Raw genomic sequence first — 16,855 nt, forward strand, 5'->3', positions numbered from 1 at the left:
TAATTTTAATTTTAAATAGTTGAGGATTATAAAAGCAATAACTGATAGTTTCATCAAAATTGAGGTGTGTTTTTACTCCTTTTGTCTTTATATTATGTTACTGTTGAAGATGCTTTTTCTTAAGATTTTTTATGGAGTTTTATTAGGAGCCATGTGGATGTGAAGCTAGGTGGGGTCATAAACTCATAGGGTAGCTAGTAGAGTGGGGGGGAGGGGGTTATGTGATGGAAAAATTATAAATTATACACTCACAATAGTGTTTTAACCAAACTTATGATAACATAATTGTGTTAATCACTTACTTATGATAAGTTAATTAACATTAATACTGTTTAGTTAAGTACTAATCTTCAGTTTTTTTAAAAAAGTTATCATTTAATCTGATGATAACTTTATAATGCTTGTGACACCAATGAAATTGATGCGGTGGCTATGGAAAGGTGCATTTACAGCTCTAAGTCAAAGGTCACAAAGATTCTCTTTCAGAAAAAATTAGTATTTGGTACATTGTCACAGAAACATTAGATGAGGTTGTACAAATATTATGATTGGATAGAGGAAATTTAAAAAAATTATGAAATGGAAAGAGAGAAACACTTTCCCAAATATAAATTAATATTAAAAGGGAAAGAGGAGAGAGAGAAGAAGATGAAGTCCAATGAAAGAAAAGCAAAGTGGACAGGTGACCCCATTTGAAGTATTTATGTACTAATAATTGCTCTATTGCATATTGAGTGTGTAATAATTTCCATATAAAGTTAAAAATATAATAGTGAGAATTCATATAACTGAACTCAACTTATTTGAGATTGAGCATAGTTTACATCAGACCTGACCTTACCCTACCTCAGAGATAGAGAAGTTGTTTCTGACAGACTCTCAACTCAAAAAGAAAAAAGTCCAAAGCAATCCAATAAAGAAAGTACAAGAAACAACGCGATCACCAATCAACAATTGCTAATATGTGATTTGGTATACATATAGAGGATGTCAAAGGTTGTATTCAATCAGAAAGATGATGTATACCTACTATAGTTCTATATAGTTTACAAGTTATGTTTATGCATAATACACAAAATACCATGCACTTTAACACATCATCCATAGAGTGCAATCTTCTGTTTAACACCAGAAGTACCCACACTGGAGCTACCTTGCTATCTTCTTACTATCACCACCATCATAAATAAGCATTTCATGTGTATTGAGGCCTTGATTGAAAACAACTCGTCGAAGGATCAGAATAAGAAAGTTTCAGTTTGTGAAACATTACTCCACTGAATAGCTGTTACTCAGCTCATTGATGGAATCAAATAGTTGACATTAACCAATAGAAACACTCATTCTGGCCCTGCTGCATATATGTTTTTGCAGTAGATTTCTGGAATTAACATGGAAGATGTGTAAATTATGGCAACAACATCCATTTGTGCAAAGAAGACTCGAATGTTGAACCTGATAGCAGTAATCAAACAAACACCACAATTGATCAAAATCATGCTTCAAGGGGGTAAAGTTTATGTTCATGATTACTTCTGTATAAAGACACATGAATCTCCTAGACACGGAACTCATACTATGAGCCATCGTTAATAAAGCAGTATGGGCAAATTAGTAAAGCTTAAAACAGCCCTTGATTCGAAGAATGATTTCAAAAAGATAAAAGTCTTCTGCTTCTAGTCGTGCTACCTATAAGCAATGATTTTGTATGATAAGAATGTTACTGAACTATAATGCGTACATACCATGTCTTTCTTCATCCAAGTAAGAAAAAGATGGGACGCTCGCAGACCGGAAGGAAGAGAATTATTAGAACTCTCGTCCGCCCCTCTCCTTACAGTCTTAAAGGTTAGGTTACTACCTGCTTCTACGGCAGAGGCGAGCGCTAGGTTCAAGCAACTTCATACCACTGCCCCCTATTGTTTGATCCAATATTGACCGGGGACGAGCCCCCACTTCCATAGATCCTTGGTTTGACCTCCCGTAGTGGTCCTTGCTTTTAAGAAAGCGGAGCGGGGCCAATTTCTCGTACTTGCTCAGTGTGCCCCCCTTTCTTCGAGTGCCCCGCCCGGTTCACTGGGCTGTTGGCTTACCAAGCACTTGCCCGCTGCTCCCGCCGCCCGCTTGGCGGGCGGAGCGCTCGTTATCCTGACTTTTCTCTCTGCTGGGGCCCTCCCATTGCTATAGCCATAAGCTATGGCAGCTCCAGCTCGCAACCACAGAAGCCGGTTATAGTAGACTTCTATCCGACAGGGTTTGATGGCTGCGTGGAGAAGCATTGGGAACCCCAATTTTTTTCTTCGAAGCCGTTTCTTTTTCCGTCCCCCCGCCCCGGCATAGCGCTTCGCTGCCCCAACCCCCTATATTATAAAATAGAAGAGTCAAATATAATAAATGCAGTAATCCTACCCATTGTGAGGCTCCCCGCTAACACTTTTTCAGATATTCCCCCTTCCAAGCTTCTATTTAGTAATGGAAGTCATCCGTTGTCACTTTCTAAGGGTATGGTAGAGAGGCTTGAGAAGGTGGACAATCCTTCAGTGAAGGCCGCGTAGCTCGATCGGAGGTCAAGACTGTGGTCCGTGAAGGTTAAATAAGACTTGTGTTAAGCAAGTGATCGGCTTCTTTCTTTTTCTCAATATGATTCTTCAAAGATGCTACAATTGACTATCTCATGGAACTTTAAAATCTCAAAGCATATCCATTAAAATATTTTTTTTATCAAAATCTGCATCCTAAATTTAAGATTAGAAAACACTCATTGTGACTTCAAATGTCCCAACATTCAAGGAATGCTATACAACATTGACGACAAACAAAAAGAAGAGTCCAGTAGTCTGCTTATTGAAGCACCTTTCAACAAACTAGCTTTAAAATCAATCTTTCACAATCTAATACTTAGACGACAAATAGGAATTTAATAGTTTTAGTGAAGATTCATATCTAAATCAAAAGTTAGTTAATCAGGTCATTTTTATCACTAGGATTTTGCGTCACTAATTTATGCTTGAATCCTTTCAACACTTCCAAATTTGAAGCATTTTTTTGTCAAAAAACATTTCATGTTTCAAAGTTTTGATCAGTACATGTTACGGAGTGTATAAGATACATCTATTCCTGATCTAATAGGATTTGTCTTCATATTTGGACTCCTTTCTTAAATTATAAGAACTCAATTAAATATTCTAACAGATCTAGTTTAGAATTTTTCCAACCCCAGTACCCCACTGATCTTCTCAATTGGATGTCAGAGATCTAAGTTAGAATACATCCAAGTGGGAAACCCCTCCATGAATTAAGTAGCAACTTTTTATATCATCTCTTCCACCAAGAAATAAAAAGATACTAAAGCTTCATAAGAACTTTATAATAAAATATATAATATAACGTAGATTTACCTCCTCCTGCGCCGAAAGCCATCAATTCTAATGTTCCATTGATGACTAATCATTTTTCACAGGGTCTGAGTGCACTAGCCTCTGAAACCTATTTGATAACTCCTGGTATGAATGAACTTCAGATGGAGGCACTTGCCTAATGGCGGCCTTCAGATGCTCCATTGTTATTTCAGATGCATCAAGGCTTTCCTGATACCAAAAAGGTTAGGACAACGAAAAATATGCATACACAGAAAGAGAGTGGGTTGGGAGGAGATGTAAATTACACAGCCACATTAAAGAGTGAATTTACTTCAATAGCTGCAATAGCTGCTTCACGACATATCAGCGATATGTCAGCACCAGTACAGCCGCTGGTTAGCTGAGCTAGCTCTTCAATGCATATGTCAGAACTGCATGGCATCTTCTTCAAATGTATGTGGAATATTGCCTCCCTGTCTTTTTCATCTGGAGGTCCAACGTACAGCAATCTATCAAAACGTCCTAACAAAAATAGCACTATCTTTAAGGAGCTCTAGCAGATTTCAAGCAAAGAATTGGTAGTAGCAGTAAAATATAACAAAAAAGGAGGAATAACGGATTTCACCTGGTCTTAGAAGAGCAGGATCAATCTTGTCTGGTCGATTTGTTGCAGCAATAACAGTGACATTAACTCTCTGATGTAAACCTTAACAAAAAAATAGTAAAATTCCAGCTTAAACCAATCATAAACTTTGACAATAAAAGATTCATCATACATAATGAAACTGAGACAATTTTGAACTGCTTTTCCACATTAGGATCCTAGTTCTACAATTAAAATAAGCCACAGCTTACGGGTAGTCCCAGGCATTCTATTAAAGAACTCACAATCTTAAGTCAAGTAAAGGAAACCATATAATGAGATGTCATTACTTTTCCCTTCCCCAAGCTACCCGTCAAGTGTCTGAGATTCAATGTGAAAATAAGCATCTCATGTTCTGTGCCCTTAGGATGGATTTTAAACAACAAAAACTTCAGGAAACTACATCTCTAGACAGTAATCCTCTGCACTACATCACTCCTCTGGTTATTAACAATACATCCTTAAGTACCTGCTTCTGACATGAATAAAGACTGGAATTCACTCACTGATCAAAAAGACTAAAAACTATGTTGTACACTCTTTTTTGCTTTGTTGTACCCATGTTGAATGTGTATGACATTGGTCTAGTTACATCATGAGGACCCTCCTTTAAAAATCAATAAAAAACCTACTAAAAGCTGAAAGTTTGCATCTCGAATACATACCCACATGAGATACTTGTACTCGTTAACTTTGGATTCGACCCTGCTAAAACTCACCACCCTAAACAGGTCGTTCATACCTAACCCAAAACATACCCCCTTTTTTTAACATCAAACTCATACAGCATATGGAGAGAGGTGGCATCACAAGAAGGTAGGCAGTGTCTAGTATATGGCATTGTTCTTGATTAATTAAATTTAGAAGTTCTTTCCAGACCCATGAAAAATGTAGAGAGTCCAGTATATGACGTTGATCTTGATTCATTAATCTTAGAAGTTACTTCCAGACCCTATGAAAAACATAATTTTGTATCCCTATAAATTATGCGGTGTAGCTTTGACAGAATGGTCATTGGGTTTCATTACAAGAAAATGCTTTAGTCAAATGGCCACGAACTAAACTTGCTTACCTAAAACAAACAAGATTGGAGTATAATGACCTCTAATGTTCTTCAATAAACTACAAATGTAGAAACAGCTGAGAAGTCCTTTAAGTGTAGAACACTCACCATCTAATTCAATAAGAAGTTGACTCATGACCCGATCCGACACAGAAACCCCATCACTTTCTTTGCCACGTACAACAGCAAGGCCATCTATTTCATCAAAAAATATAATTGAAGGAGAATTCGTCCTAGCCTTTGCAAATAGTGTCCTAACAGCTTTTTCTGATTCACCCACCCATTTGCTGTAAAGCTCTGGGCCCTTCACAGCAAGAAAGTTCAACCCTGCTTCAGAAGCAACTGCACGAGCTAACAATGTTTTGCTGCATCCTGGAGGACCAAACAACAAAACTCCAGTAGGGGGACGAGTGCCAATGCGCTTGAAAGCCTCCTGGTGTTTCTGAGGCCATTCAACAGCTTCTATGAGTTGCATCTTAACCTCCCTCTGCCCTCCGACATCATCCCAGTTTACCTTTGGAACCTCAAGTATAACCTGATATTAAGAGGAAATATTTCAGTTCAGTGCAGACTGTAATTCCAGATGTCTACCAATGGCCGTTCAAATGAAACAACAGGCAGTAGGAACTTCAAATGAAAAAGAAAGCAAAGATGTAGACAGCCATGATCAACCTTAGATCATAACACATCATAACCCAGCTGCACTTAATCAATCAAAGGCATGTTAAAAACTTAACCCGTTACAAAAAATGACTCAATAAAGCAATTTGATTGGGGGCAATCCCAAAACTGCAAGGATGATGGTCAAACACCATACAAGAATGTGACCAGCAAATCAATATAGATAACATCACCAAACTTAAATATCCAACAATGTTTAACAACAAAAAATCTATAAATACGGTAAAACACACCTCTCTCATGGCACTTGGTCTTATTTTCATTCTAGCCCTTTCAAAATCTTTATAAGTGATTCTAAGGGTGTCTGTTTGCGCCATGCGAGTGAAGTTTCTCAGGATATCTGATGAAATACATGCTTCTGAAATAGATGAAGATGCCCCCTCGAAATCACTGTTAAAAGAAATGTCTTGTAAGCAATGGGTACCATTCCTGCCAAGGCATGCATCATATCTTGGCATTGAAGGTTTATATTGAGTATTTCCAAAGCATGTTTTTGACTCAACATGTTCACGAAGACAATTCAAAGCTGCTTCATTGCACAAAGCAGCTAGGTCAGCGCCCACGAAACCATGTGTAGCTGTTGCAAGGTCGTGAACATCCTTGTCCAAAAGAGCATGTTCCATTTCACCAAGTAGTGTCTGCAGTATTTCATACCGTTGTCTGGCAGATGGTACGCCTAAACATATTTTTCCATGAAATGAGAAAGGGTCACATATCACATCAAAAGCACTATAACCAAAAAACAAGGGAGTAGAGTTCAATTTTCGAGCACATGGCATAAGTCAAAGATCTCAGGATGACTCTATGCGACTACTGACTATGCTCATTCAACTCACAGCAAGAATATGAAGAGTAACAGCAATAATGATAAACCATGAGAAAGATTGAATTGTTATATGAGCATCCAGTAATTTGCAGTAGATATCCAAGTCATTTGTTGTTATAATTAAGTTTGATGACAATAAGTGATAGGACTCTGTAGTGACCTATTTCAATTTCCCTGTCAAGTCTTCCAGGTCGTCTAAGAGCTGGTTCAACACTGTCAGGTCGATTGGTTGCAGCAATAACAAGTACACCATCAGCTCTTCTTATTCCATCCATCAAGTTTAACAATGTAGCTACCATTCTTTGAGAAAGCTCTTCACCTGCATCTTTACGAGCAGGCGCAATGGCGTCCAACTCATCAATGAAGACCTACAAATGGAAAAAAGGCTCTGGATCATTGAAAACTTAATTAGTTGACATTTGAAATTAGAAACCCTATATATTGCAGCAACCGTGACCTGACACAAGCAAGTTTATTGTTGAAACAGAAGATATCTAAACTGGATTAAAAAGTGAGGAAGCAAACCACGGCAGGAGCTGCTTGACTCGCTGAATCAAACACCTCGTTCAATGCCCGTTCACTTTCGCCATAATATTGACTAATTACTTCAGGCCCATTGACAGAGAATAGGTTTACACCAGCTTTATGAGCACATAATCGTGCCAAAGCAGTCTTTCCAGTCCCAGGTGGCCCATGAAGAAGTACTCCCTTTGTAGGTCGTAAGCCCATGCTGAAATATTGACAACTGAACATTTAAATATGATAAAGAAAGTAGACATTTTCTACATTGACTGATTTTACTATATTGGTGTAATAGGCAGCGCATTAGCTGAGCAAAACAAACAACATCTCCAGAAAGTAAAAGCTGATTTCCTGAATAAAAGATATACATTTGCCTTCAGAAATTCCAATGATTTTCCTAGGGACCAAACTACTCTCAACCCAATAAAGGAAAAGGGGAAAGCTTCTTATTAAAATTCTGGCAGGAGTTGGGAAAACATATTAATGCTATTAACAATGTTCTGCAATAAAGGTAAATCTCACAGTAACTGATATCAAGAGTTAAAAAATTTAACCATTTTTAAAGGAAAAATTGCATATAAATAGGTTCAGACTCCAAATGGCATTATAGCAGGAGAAAGGAGCAGTGGACCAAGGTGGTTGAAGGGAAATTAAGATCGATCAATCCTCTAAAATAGGCTAATCCATTATTTGGCACGATTGAAACAACCTAGAAAAAATTGTAAACCTACATAACCAACTTTTCATACCCAGAAAGCAAGCAGATCCCTATATTTCTAAAGATAATTTTGCCATAGTAACAAAAGTTATATGCTTTTAGAGAAAAACTGGCATTTACATTAGAAAGAGAGTGTACCTAGCCATTGTACCCTTCACAACCGACGATATTATTATGTCCATTAGAACTGCAAATTCTTCAGAAAGACCACCCAATTTTGTGTAGTCAACTCCATCCTTATTGTTGATATTTCTATGTTCAAGGTCTGATTGTGATAAGCTTGTTATTGGAGTTCCCACTTCAGTGTCCTGGGGTAAATGTAGAACTACTTTTGTTTTGTGATCTACAGAGAAAGCAACACTACCATAGCCCTCCAAATTTTGGGGAGGAGAAACACCCATAACCTGGAAACAACACAGCCTTGAAAGCAGTGGGACTATCACAAGATTTCCAGATAGTAAAATGCGAGAACACAACCACGAAGCTGTACAGGTTTGTATAAGTTTCTTTGAATGGTCATTCACCAAAACTTCTCTTATGTTGAATATTTCACTAGTTGAGCCACCTACATCAGAAGAGATCGACACTGACTCTTGATCCTTGGGTGTATTGAACTCCATAGTGCTAGGAGAATTAAGTCTAGAACGAGTGTGTAATGGAGTCCGAGGAGATGAACCTGCCATAGTCTCACTTCGAACATTTCTTGTTTCAGTTGTTGAATACTGAGAGGATATGAAGCTGTTCATCGGTGGTATTCCATTACGAGATACCAGCAACAAAGATAGTTCCTCACAGTTACTAACCAAAAAGGAACTAACTTTACCATTGGACGATTGATTGCTTCCACTTGCAATACTCCTTATGGTATGATCACGAATAGGGTGAACAAAAACAATCCTACCCGAAGCAGGGTAGCCCATACTCCATGAGAGGCTTGAAGATAATCGTGCTCCATTTTTTAAAATCTGCAAAGAGATGAATGTCAAGTCAATGCAAAATTTTACCGTTTGGTAAGAATACAACAACACCTCTCTTCAAAATTGATAATAAGCCAACATCAGCGCCAGTAATAACAAATTTTATAACTTCTAAGAAAAATTTCAGATTATCGGAAAAAAAAATCAACATTTAAAGCAATTTCCAGCTTTATATGCTTATTTGTCAAATTAAGTCACAGGAATTGGACAGCAGAGGAAAAACCGAAAAGGAAAATCAAAACAAATATTTGCATCCAAACCTTACAAGATGGGAAAACAGACGCAAGAGCAAAGAAGTTTCCTGCTTCATGAGCCACATTTTCTGTATAATCAAGCCCAAAATGCCTTGTACACTCATCTACTAATGAGCTAAGAGGGAAGTTACTTTCATATTTCTTCAAAGAAGCAAGGGATACCTGTTAACATTAAAACGTAAAACAAGATCAAAGTCTGACACCAATAAATGTTTAACTTCAAAGGAAGATTGAAAATTGATAAGGAAGCAATGGCATATGGGCAATTACATACTATAGCTTATGTTGCACATGTGTAAAGCCTGAGAAAGCACATTGCTTCAGAAAACACCCCCTTCCCAAATCAAAAACCAGCTCAAAATATTTCAAACACTTTCTTAAGTAATACATTGTATGAATTTTTTACGAGCTCCTGTTTCCCTTATTCAAAATCTATCTGGAAGAAAGACAAATATTATCTTCACAATAGGACAATTTCTTTAGCAGAGGTGAAAGAGAAAATAAAAGCAGCTTTTTTTAATGGTTCTCATGAATATATTCTTTAGTTGAAAGAGGCTCATCTGAAGTTCTAATTCGAGCTCAAGTCATAATTGAAGAAAAAATATAAACACAAATTAGTTACAAATTAAGTTTATTAACTAAATTCAAGCACAAGCAGAATTCATCTCACATTAAGGATGCAAATTGCGAGACATACATGTAATTTTGTACATTAAATTCATACATCAACTGATCAAAGAGAAGAGAACAACTTGATGTAAATCAAAAGTAAAGGAGAGAAAAACAAACAATATTCTCAATGTTCAAAAGAGACTAAAGAAAATTCAACTCATATATATATGTATGTGTGTTTGTATTACATATAATATGCACAACCACCACACACACATGCACACATAACTATAATCTTTTCCATTAGAACCACATCAAACCCCTGAAATACCTACAATAAACAGCAAACACACACAGCTATAATTACCACACACACATGCACACATAACTATAATCTTTTCCATTAGAACCACATCAAACCCCTGAAATACCTACAATAAACAGCAAACACACACACAGAGATATAATTTAATGTATGTTTAAGTCATAACAACCACAGCAACCCCTAATAAACAACTAGTAAACAGTGGCAGAGCCACTCCTTCATCGGGAAACTACACTATATACTATGTAAGAAAATTCTCTTTTATGTATATATACTACCTCTGTCCCAATTGAGTATCCTACTTACCTTTTTGGTCTGTCCCAGAAAGATTGCATCTTTCCATATTTAGTAAGTGTTTCAATTCCAACATCCTTCATGACAAATTCAAGACCACACAATTTAAAGAACTACACACATTAAATTTTGTGTTCAGTCAAACTAAGACACTTAAATTGGGACAGAGGGAGTATTATATATTGACCCCCTTGACTTCTTCGTGGTTTTGCGCCTTTATTTATTGATACACTTGCTAAAATCCTGGTCAATAACACATACATAGAAAGATAAAAAAAACGAATCTTTTTTGAATTACAACTACAGAGATGAAAGGAAAAATCAAATTTACCGATACAATGGAGCCAGGAGAAATAGAAGAAGCAAGCATGGAAGATTCCGAAAGCCAAATTTTACAGCCTTTGGTACCCACAGTCTCCACAACATCTTCTGATATTCGACCAATAAAATCTGTTTTAGAAATCAAAGACGGGAACTTTCTCGAAGCTTCTTCAAGACAACACCTAAGTTCTCCTTCAGTAAATTCCACATCTGATGAACTCAAAACTGATGAAGTATCACTAAGTTCTGATTGTGAAAGCCTTGATGCTGACTTCTGATTCTTCTTCTTTGAAGGCATTTTTCTAAAATTGAAAGATTACTAACCAAAAGAATGAGATTTTTAATCAAACAAATTGTGAATTGAATGGAGTTTTTCTTGTGTATCTTCTTCTTCTGCTGCTGCTGCTGCTATGGCTGTTAAAACCCTTTACAGAGGTTTAGCAGCTGGGAGGAAAAATAAAATGCTATTTTCGTCCCCAACTTTTCAGGAATTGTGTTTTTATCCTCAAAAAATGATATATATAATTATATTTTAAAATTTAGATTTAAATATTTTTAAAATTTGTACTTAGTCAAACACATGACATAAAACGAAACAGAAATAATAGTAATAACAAAATACTCAATATAGTCTCATAAGTGGGTGTGTGAGGAGAATGGTGTATATGAAACCTTATGTCCTTATCATTTTTTTCGATAGCAAATAATATGATTGATAATCTATTTACTTCACAGTCAATGCTTAATTTTTATAGACGTGAGTGAGTTTATTAGATATATTAATAATAATTTGGATCGAGAGAAACCAATCGGGAGCATTATAGAGAAAAGAGTAACGTAAGAGCTCTGCTAGAACAATGAATATTATGCGCTCTTTCTTATTTTGACTCCTTTACTATTTTATAAGTCTTAGTTACGTCAATGGTCTATCGGAAACAATGTTTCTATCATTATACAACTTGCGTACACAACACTCTCCATAATAAAAAGTATTATACAAAGATCATAGGTTGATTAGTTTAGAGGGTACTGATTGTCCCACATCGTTTGGAGAAAATGCGTTTTGATGGTTTAAAAATGTAACAGAAGAAGTAACTAACACTGGGCTCAGTTACGTGGGCCTGTAACCCAAGTGGGAGTAATAAAATAGTGGGAGATTATTATATGAAAAAAGGTGGATGTCATATTGTATTTGGGGGTAGTAAGGTCTAATATGAGGACCAGTCCAAATACCACTCTGGTAGAGTTTAAAACCCTCTACCCGTTTGGGTATTCTCTCAACTGACTTAACAGAGCAGTTGCAGCAGGAGTTCACTATCTTTGGTGGCATTAAGGTGGATCTCATATTAGACATCTATGCTCCAAATACCTTCCACCCTTATAATAACAACCATTATCTTTTCTTTTTTTTTTTGTCCACAACATTGGAAAAGGAATAAGAATCAAGAATTTAAGTTCCATTTATCATTTTAGTCACACTACTTGGAGCTCAAGTAGTACTATTTTTATAGAAACCAAATAAAAGGGGAGGCAACAACAAAGGGGATTTCTTGATTGATGAAACAGAAAAAATTAAGTCATCTTCCCAGTCAGTAGTATTAAGTGGATTCTTGCATTTGAGGCAGCAGCTTCAGCTAGCATGATGGTGATGATGCAGCCAACAGGGATTTGGCTGGAGGTAGTAATGCAACAGCACCTCTCTCAGAATTTGAGTACTTCTTGTAAATCACCTTAAGCTTGTGATTTGCAGCCTCAGAGTGATAGCTGACTAACTGCCTCGCGCACTCTATTACTTGAGACTCTGAGAAACCAGTGTGCAGCTTAAGTGTCCCATTCCAAAATGGTGTCCGGTTGAGAGTGTGTCGAGCAGCATAGACAGCTGAGGCAGCAATCATTGATGGACAGTAGATAACAGTTGCATAATTCATCAACCCCAGCTCAGCCAGAAAATATACCATGTTCTCCATCTGGTTTTTAAGGGATTCAGTTAGTACAATAAACTCATTGGGACAAATAAATATAGCCAAGAATGTAAAAATGACTTACTTCTGAATCAGGCAGAGAAGCTTTGATGAAACGTACGAGGAACACGTAAGGTGTTGGGACTGTTAGGTACCATTCCAGTTTCCCAAGAATTTGTTTCTCCATAGCTAACACCTGATCATGACTGTAAGTTTTGTCTGCGATGCCCACAAAGTCGTTGACCTGAAAAATCAAATTAGAACATTCAGAAAGTTGTTAGCAGCTCATATGGTGAAAGAGACTTCATATATCATTTGATAAGCTCTAGAAATATACCTCAGGAGCCCAAATTTCTTCATATTTGGAGGCTATGAGCATGGCACTAATGCCCACCAACTGCAATTCCCTTCTTGATGAAAATTCCACAGCGAGGTAGCGATCAACAATGTTAATTGTGAGGTAAAGAGTTTCTGGATTAAGTTCAAACTTGTGGTGGACTTCAATTAACCAATCAATCAGAATTGCTCTCATTTTTTCACTTATCTCAGGCTGTGAATCAATGTAGTCATGAACTCTTGTCTCACTCTGCAAAGAAGCAAAAGAATTCGAGTTGATCACAATATTACTGGTAAACATGAAACAAAAATAGACAGCAACAATCAACATAACCTCAAGTTCAAGACAATGGATACCTCGGCTAGTTTGTAGAAGTTGTAAATGTCTTCAACATATTCCAGAACTGCCAATTCATTGTTTACATCTGCAGCATCAATGTCCACAATCTGTTCCTTTGGTTTCTTACTCAGACCGCATGCAGCCTTTATAAAGTTGACAAAAACATCAGATATTCCTCTAGTTGTACAACTGACAATTATGTAAAACACAAAACAATCCTCTATATATCTATAATGTTCTAAAATTAACAAAAGAGGCATATCGAACCTTGCTTCGAGCAGTGAGAGTTGAAGTAAGAGTTGATTTCTTCTTTGTTATATCTTCAGCAGCCTGCTTCTTCCTAAGCATCTTCTTCTCCATTAGTTTCTCTCGAGTGTCGGGACTAATTTCAATAATCTCCTCCGGTTTTGGCTTAACTGTGGCTTTCTTCTGAGCTGGTTTCCTTCCTACAGGTACTTTTTGAGCTCCATTAGCAACATTTGCTACTTTTACATTAACAGCCACAGATTTCTGCAAACATTTTTAAAAAAACACAATTACACAAACCAAATTAGTACATAACATTACATTGAGATTGAAATACTTTATTGTCATTTTTAAATGATTATGACTTTATTGTCATAACCTTCTGATTTTCAGGTGCTGCCAACAATTGTGCACAAAAGCTCCTTGTTACGGGGCGAGATACCTGAGGAAGTGGCTTTCCTTCGACTCCACGGCCTGTAGCCAGATTCCCAATATCTCCAAGCGCCTTTCGGTTTCTCCCTTCTGCTACCATATTCTTTTTCTGCTTTACTACACCAGGGACAACTACCTCACCTAAACAATAACAAACACTTCTATTTTAGTACACCAAACAAACATAAACACATCCAGGATTTTAAGTTTATGAGTTATGAAGCCCATATATATAGCTCCTTAGCTTACTAAATTCATTCGGGGTACAACATTTATACTACTACATATTAAGTGAAATTCGTAACACAAAACAAGATCTAAGCTAAAGTTACAATCCATCCCTGCAAATCCAACACCATTAACATTCAATACTACTTAAAGAGTTCATTGTGTTAACATCATTTACAGAACCATCTATCATAAACATTTCAAGAGGTTCACTCAATAACAAATGTACATTAACTAATTTATTATACCTATTAAAGTTACTTTTATAACACAAAGACAAGATCTAGCTAAGTTACGATCCATCCTTGCAAAACAAAACACCATTAACATTCAATACTACTTAAGAGAGTTCGATTGTGTTGCATCATTTGCCATCTACCATGAACATATCAATAGATTCACCCAATAACAAACCCTAAACAACACAAAAAGGTACAAATTTGTATCCTGAATATTATGAGAAACCTATTTATAGAATATCAAGTAGGCCTCATTTCTCATCAGGTTACACTGCAACAACATCTTGTTTACATTTAATCTAAGCATCTTTAACACACCCAACCCAAAAAAACAAAACAAAAAAACTTAGCAAGTAGAAATTGAAACACCCATTAGAGAAATGTGAAATCTTTGAACCAAATTAGATTCATGGGTGTTACCAGTTGGGATTTTTTTATCAAAAAGCAAGAAAACTTATTGAATCGAAAACGGAAGAAAAAAAAAGAATCGAAAGATAACAAAGAAAGTCCCAAAGATTTCACCTTTATTCTGGTGTTGAAGAACATTTCTTGAAGCCATTTTTCAGAGAAACTTTGAACCTTTTCTTCTCTGAATATTTTGGGAAAATGAAGAAGAAAGACACCCTATTTGAAGCTTCACAAATCGGCGCTTCACTCCCAACGGTCTCATTTTTTCATTCAATCTAAGCCTTTGGATGAAGTCTTAGATCGAACGGTCGTGATTGAGTATCAGACAGTTGGGCTTATTCCTGTAATAAAGCCCATTAAGGACTGTCCAAAACTTACCGTTGTGTTTAACCATTTTTTATATAAAAGTATTAATATTACTGATACTAATATAACAAATGTTGAGTTTAATTGTTCAAGTCACTATTAACTCAATTCAATTAGCCGGAATAAACTAACTATATGAATCGTTTCTTTAAATATGAGTTCTTTTCATTTCAATACTAATAAATAAAAGGATAAGCTAAAATTGTCTTTATAAGATGGATAATAGGAATGATATTGGGTAATTAGAAACTTGAAAGAAGTCATAGTCAAAATAACACTTCCAAAAAAAAAGAAAATACAAATGCAAAATGATTAGAATTAAAGTTGATTTAACAAGTTTTTCAATTAGTTGACTGATCCAAACGATAGCAACTGTAGCTCTATCTCTTGTTGAAATTTTGACATAATAGCTTTATCTTTCAAACATATCAACACATCTATTCCACCATAATCCTTTGAATCCATCAATCGAACATTATTCGTAGATATCCTTGGATTTGGACTAACCCATGACGGTTTGCCCCAACCAAAATCAACGTATGATTTATAGCCACACAAGCTACTAACTTGCAACGCGATCTCCCCTCGGATTAGCCCTTCAGTTATCTCCATTAAGTCATAGGGAAAGGCGAAAATCGCCTCATCTCGACTCTGTTTGTCCACATATTTGGAACTCAATTGTGACAACGATTTTCTTATACAATTGACCAATGTGGCCAAGTCAGATCCATCATCGTTCTCACCTTTACACGCTGTGGCAACTGCAATAACATTTCCTACACAATGATCTGGCAATGGAGGAACAAATCGCCTTCGCATATTTACAAAGTTTGTCAATTTTGAAGCACCAGCACCAGCACCAGCAGTTATGACACATTTCCAAATCAGAGCTGATACAGCTTCAACCCGTGTAGGCACGGGTACATCCTCGCTCATGGCCTTAGCCCTGAGCGATGCTATAGTAGAGGCATCAAAGGTAAATAATTTTGAAACACGTTCTTGGTTATGGCAGAAATTGGTAAGTTGAGAGTGCAACATTGGTCCGTTTGAGACATATGGGATAGGTGGTGGTAAGAATTTGGCAGCTGCAACGAATTCAGGTAACTCGTTGCAGCTACCTATTGCCCAGGCGTTGGCGAGGCCATACAACGTGGCCCCGTCAGCAACTTGGTGAAAAGCACACATACAAATAACCATACCTCCACATTTGAAAAGTGTGACTTGGACAAGCAGGGGATACAAAGTTGAATTATTGAATACTGAAGAACCAACTTCAGCAACAATATTGGGAAGGAAATCTTTGGTTAAGTCGTGATTTCTAAGAACGTTCTCGAACTCATAATTATGAGCAAATGCCTCGTAAAAAGGCGCTCCCTCATCGTTGCATTCTATTGAGACGCCCTTGATTCGACCAGCAAAAGGGTAATAACGAGTAAGAGTTTCAGAAAGAGATTTCTTCAAAACGAGTAATCTCGATGAATTGATTGAGATTGCTTGCTCATAATTTGAATGAGGAGGAGGATAAAATAGAGCTAAGGGAGCATATAAGGGTATGGCCATTTGATCCAAAAAAGAGTATTCAAAACATTTAAGGTGATTAGGAGTAGGAGAAACAGGTTTAATCAACTCCATGGAAACTATCTCAATCTTTCTTTCCATAGCTAATTATGCAACCATCAAGTATAATTGGCTTTTATATATAGT

The 16,855-nt window shown here is 36.6% G+C and overlaps 3 protein-coding genes across 7 annotated transcripts; all 3 read right to left on the bottom strand.

The window, feature by feature from the left end:
* Nucleotides 1-767: 767 nt before the first annotated feature.
* LOC102580712 (calmodulin-interacting protein 111) lies at nucleotides 768-11,065 on the bottom strand. 4 transcript variants are annotated; one of them, XM_006364722.2, is made up of 11 exons: nucleotides 10,606-11,065; nucleotides 9,050-9,205; nucleotides 7,951-8,777; nucleotides 7,098-7,302; nucleotides 6,733-6,940; nucleotides 5,980-6,422; nucleotides 5,174-5,600; nucleotides 3,985-4,065; nucleotides 3,691-3,881; nucleotides 3,399-3,587; nucleotides 768-1,381 (listed from the first exon to the last, which is right to left on the bottom strand). In XM_006364722.2, exons 1-10 carry the CDS (start codon nucleotides 10,891-10,893, stop codon nucleotides 3,444-3,446), a joined length of 2,970 nt encoding a protein of 989 aa, XP_006364784.1. In that variant the 5' UTR covers nucleotides 10,894-11,065; the 3' UTR covers nucleotides 768-1,381; nucleotides 3,399-3,443. The 4 variants fall into 4 exon arrangements, with proteins under 4 accessions (XP_006364784.1, XP_006364783.1, XP_006364787.2 ...); XM_006364721.2 differs by having other exon boundaries at nucleotides 768-1,455; XM_006364725.2 differs by lacking the exon at nucleotides 10,606-11,065 and having other exon boundaries at nucleotides 768-1,455; nucleotides 9,055-9,139.
* Nucleotides 11,066-11,760: 695 nt separating this feature from the next.
* LOC102581949 (G2/mitotic-specific cyclin S13-7-like) lies at nucleotides 11,761-14,977 on the bottom strand. Of its 2 annotated transcripts, none has more exons than XM_006364726.2 (7): nucleotides 14,900-14,977; nucleotides 13,921-14,051; nucleotides 13,500-13,742; nucleotides 13,250-13,375; nucleotides 12,894-13,142; nucleotides 12,642-12,800; nucleotides 11,761-12,562 (listed from the first exon to the last, which is right to left on the bottom strand). In XM_006364726.2, exons 1-7 carry the CDS (start codon nucleotides 14,934-14,936, stop codon nucleotides 12,230-12,232), a joined length of 1,278 nt encoding a protein of 425 aa, XP_006364788.1. In that variant the 5' UTR covers nucleotides 14,937-14,977; the 3' UTR covers nucleotides 11,761-12,229. The 2 variants fall into 2 exon arrangements, with proteins under 2 accessions (XP_006364788.1, XP_015159582.1); XM_015304096.1 differs by having other exon boundaries at nucleotides 13,858-14,051.
* Nucleotides 14,978-15,350: 373 nt separating this feature from the next.
* LOC102586794 (vinorine synthase-like) lies at nucleotides 15,351-16,843 on the bottom strand. The gene has a single exon (XM_006364742.2). The coding sequence runs from the start codon at nucleotides 16,808-16,810 to the stop codon at nucleotides 15,497-15,499; it is 1,314 nt and encodes a 437-aa protein (XP_006364804.1). The 5' UTR covers nucleotides 16,811-16,843; the 3' UTR covers nucleotides 15,351-15,496.
* Nucleotides 16,844-16,855: the final 12 nt, after the last annotated feature.

This window comes from Solanum tuberosum, unplaced genomic scaffold (assembly GCF_000226075.1).
Source record: "Solanum tuberosum cultivar DM 1-3 516 R44 unplaced genomic scaffold, SolTub_3.0 scf00506, whole genome shotgun sequence".
NCBI classification, from domain to species: domain Eukaryota; kingdom Viridiplantae; phylum Streptophyta; class Magnoliopsida; order Solanales; family Solanaceae; genus Solanum; species Solanum tuberosum.

Excerpts from the sequence above, each read along its gene's own strand:
- LOC102580712 (XM_006364722.2), bottom strand. The coding sequence starts at position 10,893 with ATGCCTTCAAAGAAGAAGAATCAGAAGTCAGCATCAAGGCTTTCACAA. Across the intron at positions 8,778-9,049 it reads CTGTTTTCCCATCTTGTAAG|ATTTTAAAAAATGGAGCACG; the intron begins GTTTGGATGCAA and ends ATCTCTTTGCAG. Across the intron at positions 7,303-7,950 it reads GTGAAGGGTACAATGGCTAG|CATGGGCTTACGACCTACAA; the intron begins GTACACTCTCTT and ends TCAATATTTCAG.
- LOC102581949 (XM_015304096.1), bottom strand. The coding sequence starts at position 14,936 with ATGGCTTCAAGAAATGTTCTTCAACACCAGAATAAAG. Across the intron at positions 13,376-13,499 it reads CTCTCACTGCTCGAAGCAAG|GCTGCATGCGGTCTGAGTAA; the intron begins GTTCGATATGCC and ends AACTTTATAAAG. Across the intron at positions 13,143-13,249 it reads ACTTCTACAAACTAGCCGAG|AGTGAGACAAGAGTTCATGA; the intron begins GTATCCATTGTC and ends GCTTCTTTGCAG.
- LOC102586794 (XM_006364742.2), bottom strand. The coding sequence starts at position 16,810 with ATGGAAAGAAAGATTGAGATAGTTTCCATGGAGTTGATTAAACCTGTT.